Source organism: Gadus macrocephalus, chromosome 1 (genome assembly GCF_031168955.1).
Source record: "Gadus macrocephalus chromosome 1, ASM3116895v1".
Lineage (NCBI taxonomy): Eukaryota > Metazoa > Chordata > Actinopteri > Gadiformes > Gadidae > Gadus > Gadus macrocephalus.
In genome coordinates this window covers 25,075,848-25,089,442 of record NC_082382.1, presented here as the reverse complement: position 1 = coordinate 25,089,442, position 13,595 = coordinate 25,075,848, and the positions used below count along the sequence as shown (strand labels likewise).

The following is a 13,595-nucleotide window of genomic DNA, read 5'->3' as shown; positions in this document are numbered from 1 at the left end:
TTAGTAGGTATGATCCCCTTAACAATGATAATATTATGTGATAATATGAACAACAATATCATTAATAATAATGTCTCCACAGGCTATCAGAAAATTCAACATGGTCCTGGATAAAATGCCAGAGGAACTGAAAAAGGAGAAGAACTTTTCCTCAGAGGAAGCTTCAGATGTGATGTAGGTTCTGTGAACTGCATCCCACTTACATATACACCGTTCTCTATTACACACCCCAATTAACATAGCGGGTTGACCTGTTACCGTAAGGCTGCTAGTTCGATCCCCAGCAATGTGTCCCCGAGCGAGACACCTCAACATAAATGCTCCCGACGAGCTGACTGTCGCCTTGCATGGTGACATCGCCGTCGGTGTGCGAGTCCGTGAATGAACCTTCACAAATCACGTTTGGATTAAAGCATCTGCCCTAAATGTAAATGTTATCTTGCTCGATGATGCCCATCGATTGGGGATCAAACCCAAAACCTGATGGCTGGACGTGGAACATAAACCAGCTAATTAGTATTTCCTTTTGCTTTTCCCTCTTGTTTCTTACCCAGGACCAAGCTGGCCGGACAGATTTTGGAGGGCGGTGGTAAGTGTTGCCCTGTGTGGCCCAGATATCAGACCTTACCGTGACCCCCTACGGGCCGACATGACCTGTGGGCGTGTCTCAGATTATGACTTCCAGACGGCCCTGATGGAGGCACTGTGCCGAATGGCCACTCCAGGCCAGCGGAGGGCGATGGTTCACCGCTGGTTCAGCATGGACTACGTGGCCAAGGCTTTCATCGCCATAAGAGACTCTGAGTTTGAAACGGTACAAATCAATGCGGCTACTGTAAGGAACCGCATAACCCCTCTTCAATGCTTCCAAATGATGGAAATACTTTGTAACATTTTGCTTGTATTTTTTTCATCATGCAATTGTTTGATTTCAGGACTGTCGCACATTTCTGAATCTGGTGAATGGAATGCAGGGAGACAATAGAAGGTAAGCATAAAGGTTTTATTGGAACACACTTCTTAACCGAATACGTTTTTCAAGTCACTTGAATGTTGTGACAAGAGGAGTGACAGATGTTTTTTCAATTTTCTGAAACACTGAATCGGCAGTGCTTGTCAGCAGTAGAAATGATAAATTGTTCAGCTGTCTGTCAGAGTTGTTGTTGCCTCTATCCGCAGAGTGTTCTCCTACCCATGTTTAGAGGCTTTCCTGGATAAACATGAGGTTAGTGTCAATGAATCCCCTGTGAATCTCAGCTAAATGTATTCATCAATGTTTCATGGGCCAGACGTGTCCCAGATCCTTCTGGTTGGTTCACTTCGACGTTAGTCTGTGTTTCTCTAACGAGTGGACATGTTGTAGCTGCTGATGCCCTCTGATGAGAAACTGGAGGAGTTCTGGATCGACTTCAACCTGGGAAGCCAGAGTATCTCCTTCTACTTTGCCGTGGCCGACGAGGAGACTAAGGTAGCTATAGAGGTCCATCCAGGAGACCACAGGGCTGATGGAACTGAACATCTTCATTCATGGCCCCACCTGTTATGGACACTTCGAAATGAGCCTTGGTCCTGTCTGGTTTGGATAAAGACATTTGTGATATGTTCGTCAGGTTACACGTTGGTTTTCCTTCTTATGTAGGAAGGCCAGTGGGATACGATCTGCATCACTGAGAACGAAGTCCACAGCTACACCATCAAAGGTAACGCACTAATCACCGCGTCTTTAATGAGATGAAAAACAAAGTCATAAACATTCCCGCCTTCTCCTCCACGCCTCGCTGACGCGTGGCGGCTGTTCGTTCTCACGCCACGCGCCACAGGCACGTGCACATGTCTGATCCGGCCCGCTGGTGTGTTTCCCCAGAGGAGGCCTCGTGCCACGTGCTGAGGCTGAAGCTGTGCGAGGTGTTGTGTGTGGGCAACGTGGAGGGCATCTGTCTCACCGTCCGCTTCAGCCCCGCCCTGGCCGTCGTGCACGCCGTCCGCGCCGTCTACGGCGACAGCAAGAACAGAGTAGCCGCCTCCTTCAGTCACGACACCCTGAGCGTCAGCTCAACATCAACGCATTCCATCGCCGTGTATCGATATTCATCTCTAATGCTATGTGTTCATCTGATGAGCTTAAGGGGATTGTTCTCACCTAGGCACAGCCTGTGTCGACTCGCTATCGATCCCCTTGTAACACCCAAAAACAACCTAGAAAACGATCAACAGCATTCCTGCTGCCGTGTTGCCCGGGGTTCTAGAGAGAGTGTGTGTTTGCCGCCGACAGCAGAGAACAAGTCCTGTGGTTCCAATGTTGATCCTCACTCATTAACATCCCTCTGCCCCCCCCCCCCCCTCGTTCCTCTTGTCGGTCAGTGCTTCGTTGGCAAGAGCAGCACCGTGAAGACAACCGTTAAGATCCTCATGGATGATAGCTGCTCCCAGGTAAACAGCCGCCAGTCTGCCCGCTACGCCACACGCACACGGCAGACGTCGGGCTGAGATAGCATCTGATGAGTCGAGCCCCGCTCTGCAACAGGGGCACAATCCCACCACATTTAAGTGTGTGGAGTTTAGTTATGTTTACTCGTACAAGAAGAGGCGTCTGTCACAGAGTCACGTGAATCGGAGCCTGCCGGCGATGACGCACAGCGTTCTAATGTGTTATTAATATTGTTAAGGACGCTCTCCAGTTCTGACACCCAAGCCGCGTTTATCTCTTAAGTGGTGTCAATCAGGCGTGTGTATGTTGGCTGGAATTCTTGCAGCCCGCGGTTCCGGAGAGCCAGGTGTCTCTGACAACAGACAGAAACGTGGAACCCACCTGGGTGGCTCCCCCTGCTGGCCCTGTACAGGTGAGCAGGTGGAACCCATGTATATATTCTGTACGGAGAACAGCCATCCTCACACTGTTATAATTCTGGAGATATTTATTTCCCCTTCTCAATTCATTAATAATGTGACTATGTAGACTTACGGTGAGATAGGACACTCACAGCCAGGCATTGTTTCGGCCCATCTAGCTGATAACTCCAGCCAGGAGGAGGGTCTCTGAGTCCTACACCTTCATCAGCGGGAGTGCAGGGGGGAGTGTCCGCGATTCCAGCCCCTACTCTGTGGTCCTACCTGCGAGTAAGTGCCACTGAACTCAGTCACGACGAATCGTGCGCCTTCCAAACAGTTTTTATTTAACTAACTCATTAGACCGTTTCAGGCTGCACAGAATGTTCCTGACGATTTTCTTCCACGGTTATTACCCACTTGACTCTGTGACAGGGGACTCAACTGAAGTTTTGAGAATGTGAGCAACAAGCTGCAAGAGAGGGAGAGACAGTGTGTGTCTGTTTGTGTGTGTGTGTGTCTGTGTGTATGGTGGTGTTTGTGTAAGAACTGTTCATTTTCCCTCTCATAAAACCCTTTCCGTAGCTCAATTTTCCATAATCGTCCGCTGCATTGTAAAACAAACACTAAAAACAGTCAATTGGTTCCTTTTTCCCCCCATACATCCAAACGTCCCGTGTGTCTGTGACCCATTCTCTCCGCCAGACACGCCAAGCAGCTGGAGAGAGAAGCCTGCCCTTCAGAAGGTGCGGGGCGCTGAGAGGCCTGGACCCTGCCACCCCGGGGAGCCCAACGCCGCCGCCAGAACGCCATCCAGCCACCGCACCACCCCCAGCAGCGCCAGGGCGGAGCACCTGAGGAACCAGACAGGCCGCTCGGTACACCCTCTGATACTGTAGTCAGCGCATGAGGAGAACCAATGAAGTCCGCTGAAGGCAGCGTTTTGGTTCAGCCCTGGTACCATCTCAGTCTCTTGTTTCCTACCGTATTTCCCCCGCCCCAGAGTTTGTCTGCTGCCCTGCAGGTCATCCCATCAGAGAGATCAAGGCAGAAGGTGAAGGGTGCGCAGCAGGAAGACCTAGAGCTTCTGGGTACCGACTCCCCTTTGGTTCATCCACTCAGGGCTCCGTGTCCTTGTTCCTCTTTCATTGTTTGACCCCCTCTGACCAAACAAATGACAGCTATAGCCGTCACCTGTGTGCTCATCTTTCCTTGTGTGTTTACAGAGAACAGCTTTGTCCCTGACTCCCAGCCTGTCACCAAGTCAAGGGGAAGCACGTAAGCACTGGCCAGGAACCGTTCCAGTAGCTTCAGTCTCCCCTGCAACACTGTCGACTTGTTTGTCTCAAACTGTGTGTGTGTGTGTGTGTGTGTTTTTATAGAATCTCCAACTGGCATAAGCAATCTATGACTGACATGATAATGATGCCCATCCAGAGGAACAGACGTCTTTCAAGACCAGGTGAGGAAAAGCCAAACATACATCACTGTCTAAGAAAAGAACAGAAAAGAACAGTCTAGTCGTTTAGCCGACGGGCGTTCCTCAGGACAATCCTAAAACAAACCAAAAGTCTGACAGCGGCTTCAAAGGTCAAACCAAGTCCTCTTTGACATTTATAATTTATGTTTCTCTTTGACACCACTTTGACGTTTAGTTCCCTCTTCTGCATCTCTCTCACTCTGGTAGGGATGCTTGATTTTGGAAAAAAACATAATCACAATTATTTTGGTCAGTAATGAAATCACGATTATTCAATGATGTATTTATTCAGCATGCCTCTCCCAAAAACCTTTTTTTCTGAGAACTTTGAACCTTCCCCCTTAAAAACATACACAAAATGGTCAAAAAGAAAATGTTGAAATCTAAAATAATGTACAGATATCATATGTATCCAGCTGTTCTTTCTATAAAAAAATAAAATAAATCGATTATATTAGTTTTGTGATCGTTTGACGCTAAAATCGAGATCGAAATCCGATTAGTGTCCCAGCCCTGGTCTCTGGGTATTCCAAACGTCGTTTCCCTCTTCTGCAGAATCGGAGGCCAGCCTGGGGAGGCAGCTGGAGCCCCCGCCCTCCGTGGAGAGGGCCCAGGGCTCGGGCTCGGAGCTCTTCAGCCACAAGAGGCTGCACCTGGAGCTCAGCCAGCGCCTGCAGGAGGTCATCAACCAGATCAGCCTGGACTCAGAGGGCGAGGAGCCGGCCGGCCCCCGAGGCAAGGGCCCGCCCGCCGACAGGGGGGGTCCTCAGATGGAGAGAGAGCCGGCGGTACGATGCCCCCCCTCCCTCGGGGCTACCGCAGTGGCTCCGCCCCCGCCGAAGGCAGGCGTGCCGGGATCGACCAGTAGGAAGCGGCGAGGCCAGAGTGTTCCGGAACCGGGGGTTGCTAAGGAGACCAGCGCGACACGCAAGGCCGCCCCGGCTAAAGTCCTGCAGGACAGAACCCTCAACCCCAAGGTTAAGCCTGCTGGAACGGCCTCTGCCAAAGAGAAGGTACAGCTGCAGCTTACTGCCTTACCCTATGAGGGTCAGGGCCCTGTCTTTACAACCTCACGTGTACATACCTTCACGGTTGATGTGTGTGTGTGTTTTGGTGTGTGTTCTGGTATGTGTGTGTGTGTTTTGGTGTGTGTGTGTGTGTGTGTTTTGGTGTGTGTCTGTGTGTGTGTTTGCGTGCGTGTATCCAGAAGGATTCAGAGCTGGCGGACAGCATGGTGAAGCTCATCTCCAGCCGGTACAACAGCACCCCGGCCGGCATCTCCAAGCTCCCCTCCGCAGAGCGCTCCGTGGTCACCTCGGACAGACCCCCCCTGAGCTGGGTGCCTCAGTCGTTCAACAAGTAAGGCACTTTATTTCTGCTGCTTTCATTTTTCAGCAGCAAAATGGTAAAAACAAGATAAGTAAGCAAGACAGAGTGGCTGGGTCACTGGCTCTATCCATTGTTAATAAGTAAATGAATAATAAAGAACCTTTTGGTTTGACAGGTAAACAATGATAATAAAGAAACAGTGCAGTGTGAAAAGGTATTGAACAACAATTAGGTCACTCAAAACAATACAGTCCTCGGCAACTGGGGAGGGTGGGGGGTGATTGATGCTCCAGCTCTGGGGAAGAAGCTGTTCTGCAGCCTAGTGCTTCTGGCTTTGATGACTATATCTCTTTCCTGATGGCATGGGGACAAACAGACTGTGACCTGGGTGGGTTTGATCCTTCCTGGTGTTGCTGGCATTCTTGTAGATGGCTACCAAACACAGTGTGTCCAAGTTTGGGAGCACAGTTCCCTCAAACCTCTGTGGCTTAACCTCCTTCGGTTATCGGCAGTGCAGCTTGACCCAGTGGCCGAGGATACTCTTCACGGTGCTTCTGTAAAAGTTACTGAGAGGAGAGTTTGGCCAGTTTAAGTTCCTGCACTCCATTATGCTTTTAATGCCTTTCCAAATGCTACAGGGGTCGTTCTCAAAGTGCCCCACAATGCACTGCTTGTATCTGCCCTGGGCTCCTCTCAGTTCCTTCTTCATTTTTTCCACACAGTCTGACGTCTGTCCTGAAGGTAGCCACTTGTACCCTGAGCAGAGAGTGGACAGTTTCTGTCCAACCGTGGATTTGGTTTGGGAACACCTTGATTTGGTTTTGGTGGTCATTACTTTCTCGGTAATGACTATTCAGGCCAAGACAGATGAGGTGTTTTCATCTGAATCTAAATTCTTGTGCAAACCCTTCACAGTCTGTGTCTTCAAAACAGTCCTGCAGCAGTGAGTTGGCTTCCGCTCTCTCGGACTAGGACAGTTTTAGCAGCTGGACTTGTTCTAAAGATGAGAGGTTGCACTTCCAGTGAGATGTGGTCTGATAAACCAAGTTGATGGCTTTGTCTTCCCCAAGGAGGTTTTGTAAACTTGGGAAATAGACATTTTTGTGGCGTGGGGCTGGTTAGACTTCAGTTCTGTGATTAAAGAATCCTGCAACAGCCACAGTTCCCTCTGGGTGTACATTCAGCTCTTTATTTACGGCGCAATGCATTTCCTTGGCGTGTTCATGTGGTGATATGTAAACAGCTTTTGTAAACATGTCAATATCAACTCTCTTGCCATAATGAACGGTCTGCTTAAAAGAGCCAAGCACTCTTTCTAAGGGGAGCAAGATGTAGCTGTAAGCCGGTCGTTATTAACATTTATGCCCACTCTTCCACCTTAACTCTCACCAGAGGCTGCGATCCTGTCCTCTCACTGAACAGAGTTGTACGAAGTACAACGTGGTGGATGGAATGTATCATTCCATCCATCTTGTTGACGACTGAGTCGGTAAGAAAGTGACTCGTCAGGGCTGTTTGGTGTGGGTTAGCCTGCAGCCTTCCTCCTAGGCCGGCTCTCTCGCCCTGCCTTTGCTTTGTCTTGGCCTCCGTCACCACTCATGAGGATTCTGCTGGGCTCGACAGGCTGCAGGATCTCAAGGGGAACAGAGTTCAGGGCTCCAATATTTAGGAGATTGGCTCGTTCGACGTGCAAACAGGGATTGAGTGCTTGAACTCGAGAACTTGACACGCACACACACTATAACTGAAACACTGCATTTCAACTGGGAGCACCAAGCAGCAAATCATGTCCCCAAGAATCTAAATCGAATTGAACGGTGAGAAACCGAATGATTTACACCCCTAACACGCACCCACACGCTCGCACACACCCACACACACACATTGTGAGAAAAACCGCCGTGCAACATATTCAGTCAATAACCTGTCAATCTCAGGTTTGAGGGAGAAAATAACCCAGATTTCTCACTCAATCATCAACCTCCTCAGCTTCTGCCACCACAGCAAAGGGATCTTGCTTCTGTTTTTCAGGTCGAACTTTGAGAGGAGCTGGTTGCCCTCCGGTCAGGTAAGTGCTGTCATGTGCGGTGAAGACGGCATTAACCTGGGTTGATTAGTGTTGTGGGACTGTAAGGTTATTGTGTTCTGCTGCAGAAAAACGCAGGGAAAGCTGCAGACTTCAACAAGTCCTACTGCATCCCCATGAAGCATTCTACAGGGAGCAGGTAAGGCAGTGAATAGGAGTTTTTGGGCTTCCTTCACAGTGCAAAGCCTAAGTCGTCCTCTGGATCTATTGCTCCGGTCCAACGTTTTTGTTTTGGCTGTTCACATTATGTTTTAAATGTGGCCATTGTCAGATTCCAGTGTGAACTATTCCCTCTCCAAACTGACCCGCATGCACAAAAGAAAAATAAGTCACAGAGTGATTCTTGCCATCGAAGAATTGTGACAAATGTCGGTCTAGAGCCACGTAAATGTTTAATGAATTCTAATATGATGCAGAAAAATCTGACCTATATCTGATTTAGGTGCACATTTAAAGGTGGCTCAGATTAAATAGGATACTAAGTGCTGTTCACACTGTTCTGATAAATCGGATCTGATGCACATATTGGCAAAACATTTTGCAAGCCCTTTTGCTTGCAGTGTGAATGAGCCCTTAATGTCTTAACAATCATAACAATGTTTTTAAATGCATTCCGGCTAATCTCATGTTTTCTTGAACAGAGGCGACATTTTTTCATTCAGGGACGATGGATCAACACATATTGGGGTGAATAGCTCTTAAACTTTCCAAACTATGTTGGTTAAAATAAAAACTCCCTCAATGGTCTAATGGTTGTGTGTTTAAATAGGGCAAACCCAGCGACTCTGCATTGGAGAGCAGGTGAGCGCTAGCCAAACAAGGAATCGGTGATAATCAATACAAAATAATCAGTCAATAATCTGGAACCACACAATTGCATCTCTCCAACGCTGCCCTTTTGTTTTCAGCAGTAGCATGCTTTCCCCTCGCTCCCTCTCCAGTAAGAAAGCGCCGGCAGAACCTAAGGTAAACCATGAGTTAACTTAACATAACCTGCTAATCCACTCCTACGTATACTTCTTACAGGGTTACCATGGCTGTCATGTCTGTCAGAGCTATCACAAGGACTATTTTTTCTTAAATATATATTTACCGACTATATATTACATTCTTGATAAAAACTCAATTGTATATATTCGTATACCATATTTCAAAATGTAGTTTTGTTTTTTATCAATTGGCCCCCGGACACATTGGGAAAGCTTTGGTTTAGTCTTTGGAAGTCATTGTTCCTGGTGAAGGACCCACCTTCCTGCGTCCTCTTCCACGAGCCTTCCCCTCCCTGTCCCCTGTACTCTGCAGGGGAAGCGCCACGTCACGAAGCACCTGTTCAGCGACACGGACACCGACCGCACCAGGACCGGTACCGACGTCAGCTGGCTGAGGGAGTCCGGCCGCAAGACCAAGCCCAAAGTCACCGACTACACCCGGAAGGCCCCGGCCAAGACCGTCGTTCAGGCCCCCGACACCACCTGTAGGCAGTCCCCTGAATGCACCGTGTCTCTATAGGCACATTATATACATGCAGATGTTCATGTTTATGTGATTAACCTTTATTTAGACACAGCTAAATCGAGTCCCATAGCTCTTATATGTACAAAACACTGCACACTCGCTCCACAACATACAGTGTCTACACAGTGATGTAGTGAAACATTTTATCGATTCATGTGTGGAACTCTATACATAGACTCTTATAATGTGGCCCTGTGTAAAATAAAATACAAATATCAGAAAATGACATTATGATATCTTACTCCTTTAAAGAGTTGGAGTGCCTTGTGTACACTGAATCAAATCTGATGTTTTATTTACAGATGAGTCCCCAGATTTACCCCTTCCATCGGCCCAAAAGGACAACGTCAGACCACTTCAGGTAAGTCGGTTATTATTGTACTTTTTCTAACGATTGCTTTCAATCGTTTATTGCGCTGGCAGTCTCGGCTGCACTGCCCCGGTCGGCCACACGGTGTCACTGTTGTTTCATTAGAAGAGGCCTCTGGTGAAAGCGGCGGGGGAGCGGCCAGAGAGGCAGGCCGCTGTCCCAAGCAGAGCGGCCCCGGCAGCAGGCAGGAGGCCCCAGAGAGCCGCGGCCACTCACGCCAAGAGCTACAGGGACCCAGACAGCGATGACAGCCATTCTGGGGTGGACCAGCCTCCCGCTGCCAAGGCAAGGCGTCTACAGCCACCCCGTTATACACTTGCAAGGATCAATGGCGTTGAGACTGAAGTTTTCACATTTAGCTTCATCCAGGGCCTTACAAGGGAAGCTTTGATCAATCAAAGCACACAATTAACATTAGATTTGCTGCAAAAAAGTACTGAACAACCATTTTTCCCCCCGCCATCACACATGAATATTCACACATGAATGAAGACCTCAGAACGAATCTGTCCAGTACACAAGATCATCTTGCCAGGCTTTCTATTCATATCCCCTTCTGAAAGGAGATGCTGGGCCTGAGATGAATAGCGTCGCATCCGTTTATTATCCAGTTAACTCAGTGAGATGCTGCGTCGTGTTCCATGTCCTATCTCATGTTTCCTCTATCCCCCCCTCCCCACCCACCACCCGGCAGAAGCACCCATCTGTTGAGCAGCAGGCAAAGAGAGAGCAGGCGACTGAGAAAACGAGAACAAGCCTACCTTACAAACGGACTAATCAGAAGATAGAGCGCAATGGTCGTGACAGCCTCACAGACAAAGAGCTCCCTGCACCCTCCAAGGTAAAAGCCCCCCTCTCTCCCTTAGAACACTCCCTATTGGACATGTAGTCTGAGTGTGTTTAGCGGTGAAATGAAACAACACAGCAGCTGAACACCGGTACGTTGGAGGCCCAAAGGGTGCAGCACAAATACAATTATCTAACACCAAAAAGCTTTTTTCATCAAAAAAGGATTTTACATGCAACTATATAACTGTCTTTAGTCCTCTGCTGTTGTATACCGATGATGGTTGAGAGCTGTCTAAAATGTAGCACTTGAAACACTTGAGTTAATTAATTGAATCAATGGGTTAATTGATTTTATGTACTTAAATGATTCTTGCACTTTTTGGGTAGTATCTGCATGATTGAATGCACTTATTGTCAGTTGCTTTTGACAAAAGCCTCAGTTAAATAAATGTAAGTTCTGTACAAAAGTGAAAATGTGGCAAAAGTATTTATTTCATTTGAACTTCTCATTCATTTTCGTGGCAGAAATGCACCACAGGCAGGCGAGTCCAGAGTGAGGAGACCTACCCCATCAAACCTCCTGAAGCCAAGCGGCCCTCCAAGACCAACCAGGGGCCCCACGTCCAGTCGGAGGTGGACCAGTCCCCCGGTCCCCAGGTGGGGGCCCCAGCCTTCACCTTACACATGAACCACTGCTCTGTGGGGGTTGATTCACCAGCCCTCATTTACTGTTCACTATCTAGTCATCCGGCAGAGGCTCTGATCCCAAGGGCCTTAAAGGTTGTATCAGTGATTCCAGGCCGAAACATGAATGATCACATTCATCTGATCTTTCATCACGATCCGCTCGATCTAGCCTATGCTCCAAGATCGTTCACAGAAACAAATGGTACTAGCAACCACTCAAAACCAAAATAAATAGTATTCCAACCAATCGCCGACAAGGGGCATAAGTAGCAGGTTGACTGCATCCTGTAAACATCGGGATACGAACCCAGAACCCTTTGTCTCGGGAGTCTAAAGGTGCGTTCACACCTAACGCGAAGGGGCGACAAGATCCCATACAAAGTGAATTTAGAGACAGGAATCGAGAAAAGAAAAAAAATGTCGCGCCACACTTTCGCCCTGCACAGGCGAGCGCGCTCACGATGATTTGTAGAGCGACAAATTCGCTCGAGTTGAAATATTTCAACTTTGCCGCAACATCCGCGTGATGACAGCCAATCAGCGTTCAGCAGCGTGGCCACTGAGTGACATGTGTAACGTAACAGCCAATCAACGTTCAACCGCCCAATCGTTCCCTGCAGTGCAGTCCGGGGTGAACCGCAGCAAATTCGCCTGACAAAACTTGCACAGCGACAGTTTATGATTTGACGCGCGACAAAACTTGGGCGACGACGCAAACGGGCCTTACCACCCAAATTAACCCCTACAGCTGTTCCGAAGATTTGTCAATGCAAACCTAAATAATCTAGAGGGTTTGCTGTTGACTGTTGAGCTGATGTTCAATTAAAATCCAACACTCTGCCTGTGTCCAGAAACAGGCGGGGAAGAGAGCCTTCCAGGGAGCGGGCGAGACGAAGAGAGGAGGACCGGGGCTGCGTCCCAACGAACAGATTAGTGTCCAGAAGGCCTCGTGGACCACCCGCCTGGCCTCCCGCTCGCCCTGCCTTCCTCCCGTGGAGAAGATGAGATGTAAGAGTCCCGGGGACACGCTGCGTGTGTCCTGACGTCGGTGACCGTCACTTGATCTGATTGATATCCGCCGCCGTCCAGCCATCTGTCGGAGCGGCTCTTCTGGCGGTTTGGCCGGCGTCACGGGGTCTGCGGAGATCACACGGACCCCCTTCATGCCAACAGTTCGGACTTGATCGTCACAGTCCGCTTACGTGTGCCACATGCCATAATGACTCAGTTTTTTAAATGTATATTATAGATGTGAAGTGCTTTTTAAAAGACGGGGATGACTGCTGCATCATCAGCCAGACTGACCTCCTTACTGCCCTATGAGGCCACATGCTGACACTGTTTTTAAGCTGCTTCATGTGCCACATGCCACAATAACGCTATAACATAAAGTAAACGCTGTTGCACCGCTCGGGCAACACCCTCTGGGGGGGGGGGGGGGGGGGCGAGCCCTCGATGTAGGCTCGCCGCTGGAGCCCAGCTGTCTCAACATCTGTCTGCTTGTTCTGTCCATCCCCCTCACAGCTGCAACGACCATGACCCCAGCCCCGGCCATCTCCCCCCTCAGCCCCCTGGGGTCCCCGCGCCCCACCTTCCCCGACGGCCTGCACCCCCGCGGCCGGGGGGCCCCCAAACCGCCACGCCCCGTCGCCACCAGCAACGGCGTCAGCGAGGGGGCCGTCCTCCCCCCCGGCGGGCCGAGGAAGAAGGGCTCGGCCCCGGCTCTTCCTCTGCGATTCCTGCCGCCGCACCCCCCCGTTGAGACCCCCGTAGGTCGCCCGGCCGCACAGCGGGCCCCCAGGAGAGGCGGTGTGAGCGAGGTAGGAGCCCGCTGGTCTGGGGGGGTCTCTCCCCCGGCCCCTCGCCTGGGGGCCGTTCGTTGTGAGTCTGGAGGTTATATAAGAATTTACAATTACCATTCGTAGTGTCAGCAGGGAAATCAGCAGAGAAATAGACCCTGAAGACGTTGACGTTGCTTACCAACCTAATACGCTGGGGGCGATAAGTTACCGGACTACTTGTGGAGTGATTTGATACCAAAGACGTGAATCAGAGGCAAAAGTCAACTTTCCTTGACAGCGGTCATTACATGCCTAGCAACGGTCAATTATCCAAAAAAAATTATTCACCTCCGGAAGTCCAGAAGGCCCATGCAAGTGAACAGAACATTCCAGAGCATTGAGAAGAGCCGTGTAATAATATAGTATAATATATATACACGACACATTAACGGGTTGTAGAACGTTAAGTCCCGTGTAATTACTGTAATGAGTTGTGGTCAATGTCGGTTACTTGACCATTACTTACTACTGACTCATTGCGCAGTAATGCAGTGAGCGAGCGGGAGACTTCAGGATTGAAAGAAGGGAATAACAGGCTGTGGAAGTGTGTGAGGCGAACTGACTGACTCAGTGGAGCCCTGCTGTGGGGGAGTGAGTGCAAACCTGGGAGTGGCACTAGTAAGATGAGACATGCATGAACAAACAGAGCGCTACGGGCTGGCCAGACTTTTT

At 49.4% G+C, this 13,595-nt stretch overlaps 1 protein-coding gene across 1 annotated transcript in view; it reads left to right on the top strand.

Moving 5' to 3' along the window:
- The window catches only part of LOC132463330 (synaptonemal complex protein 2-like), a 28,139-nt gene that overhangs the window by 2,310 nt on the left and 12,234 nt on the right, over positions 1-13,595 (top strand). Inside the window, exons 8-36 of the mRNA XM_060059395.1 lie at positions 83-174; positions 555-589; positions 672-814; positions 936-988; positions 1,180-1,225; positions 1,364-1,468; positions 1,640-1,700; positions 1,865-2,013; positions 2,362-2,430; positions 2,754-2,840; positions 3,009-3,117; positions 3,532-3,704; positions 3,851-3,917; positions 4,053-4,104; positions 4,209-4,288; positions 4,862-5,319; positions 5,514-5,665; positions 7,667-7,703; positions 7,790-7,860; positions 8,363-8,408; positions 8,491-8,522; positions 8,630-8,687; positions 9,024-9,195; positions 9,539-9,597; positions 9,712-9,891; positions 10,301-10,447; positions 10,921-11,052; positions 11,934-12,090; positions 12,607-12,902. Of these exons, the coding sequence (XP_059915378.1) occupies positions 83-174; positions 555-589; positions 672-814; positions 936-988; positions 1,180-1,225; positions 1,364-1,468; positions 1,640-1,700; positions 1,865-2,013; positions 2,362-2,430; positions 2,754-2,840; positions 3,009-3,117; positions 3,532-3,704; positions 3,851-3,917; positions 4,053-4,104; positions 4,209-4,288; positions 4,862-5,319; positions 5,514-5,665; positions 7,667-7,703; positions 7,790-7,860; positions 8,363-8,408; positions 8,491-8,522; positions 8,630-8,687; positions 9,024-9,195; positions 9,539-9,597; positions 9,712-9,891; positions 10,301-10,447; positions 10,921-11,052; positions 11,934-12,090; positions 12,607-12,902 (3,318 nt within the window). The remainder of the gene's footprint in view (positions 1-82; positions 175-554; positions 590-671; positions 815-935; positions 989-1,179; positions 1,226-1,363; positions 1,469-1,639; positions 1,701-1,864; positions 2,014-2,361; positions 2,431-2,753; positions 2,841-3,008; positions 3,118-3,531; positions 3,705-3,850; positions 3,918-4,052; positions 4,105-4,208; positions 4,289-4,861; positions 5,320-5,513; positions 5,666-7,666; positions 7,704-7,789; positions 7,861-8,362; positions 8,409-8,490; positions 8,523-8,629; positions 8,688-9,023; positions 9,196-9,538; positions 9,598-9,711; positions 9,892-10,300; positions 10,448-10,920; positions 11,053-11,933; positions 12,091-12,606; positions 12,903-13,595) is intronic.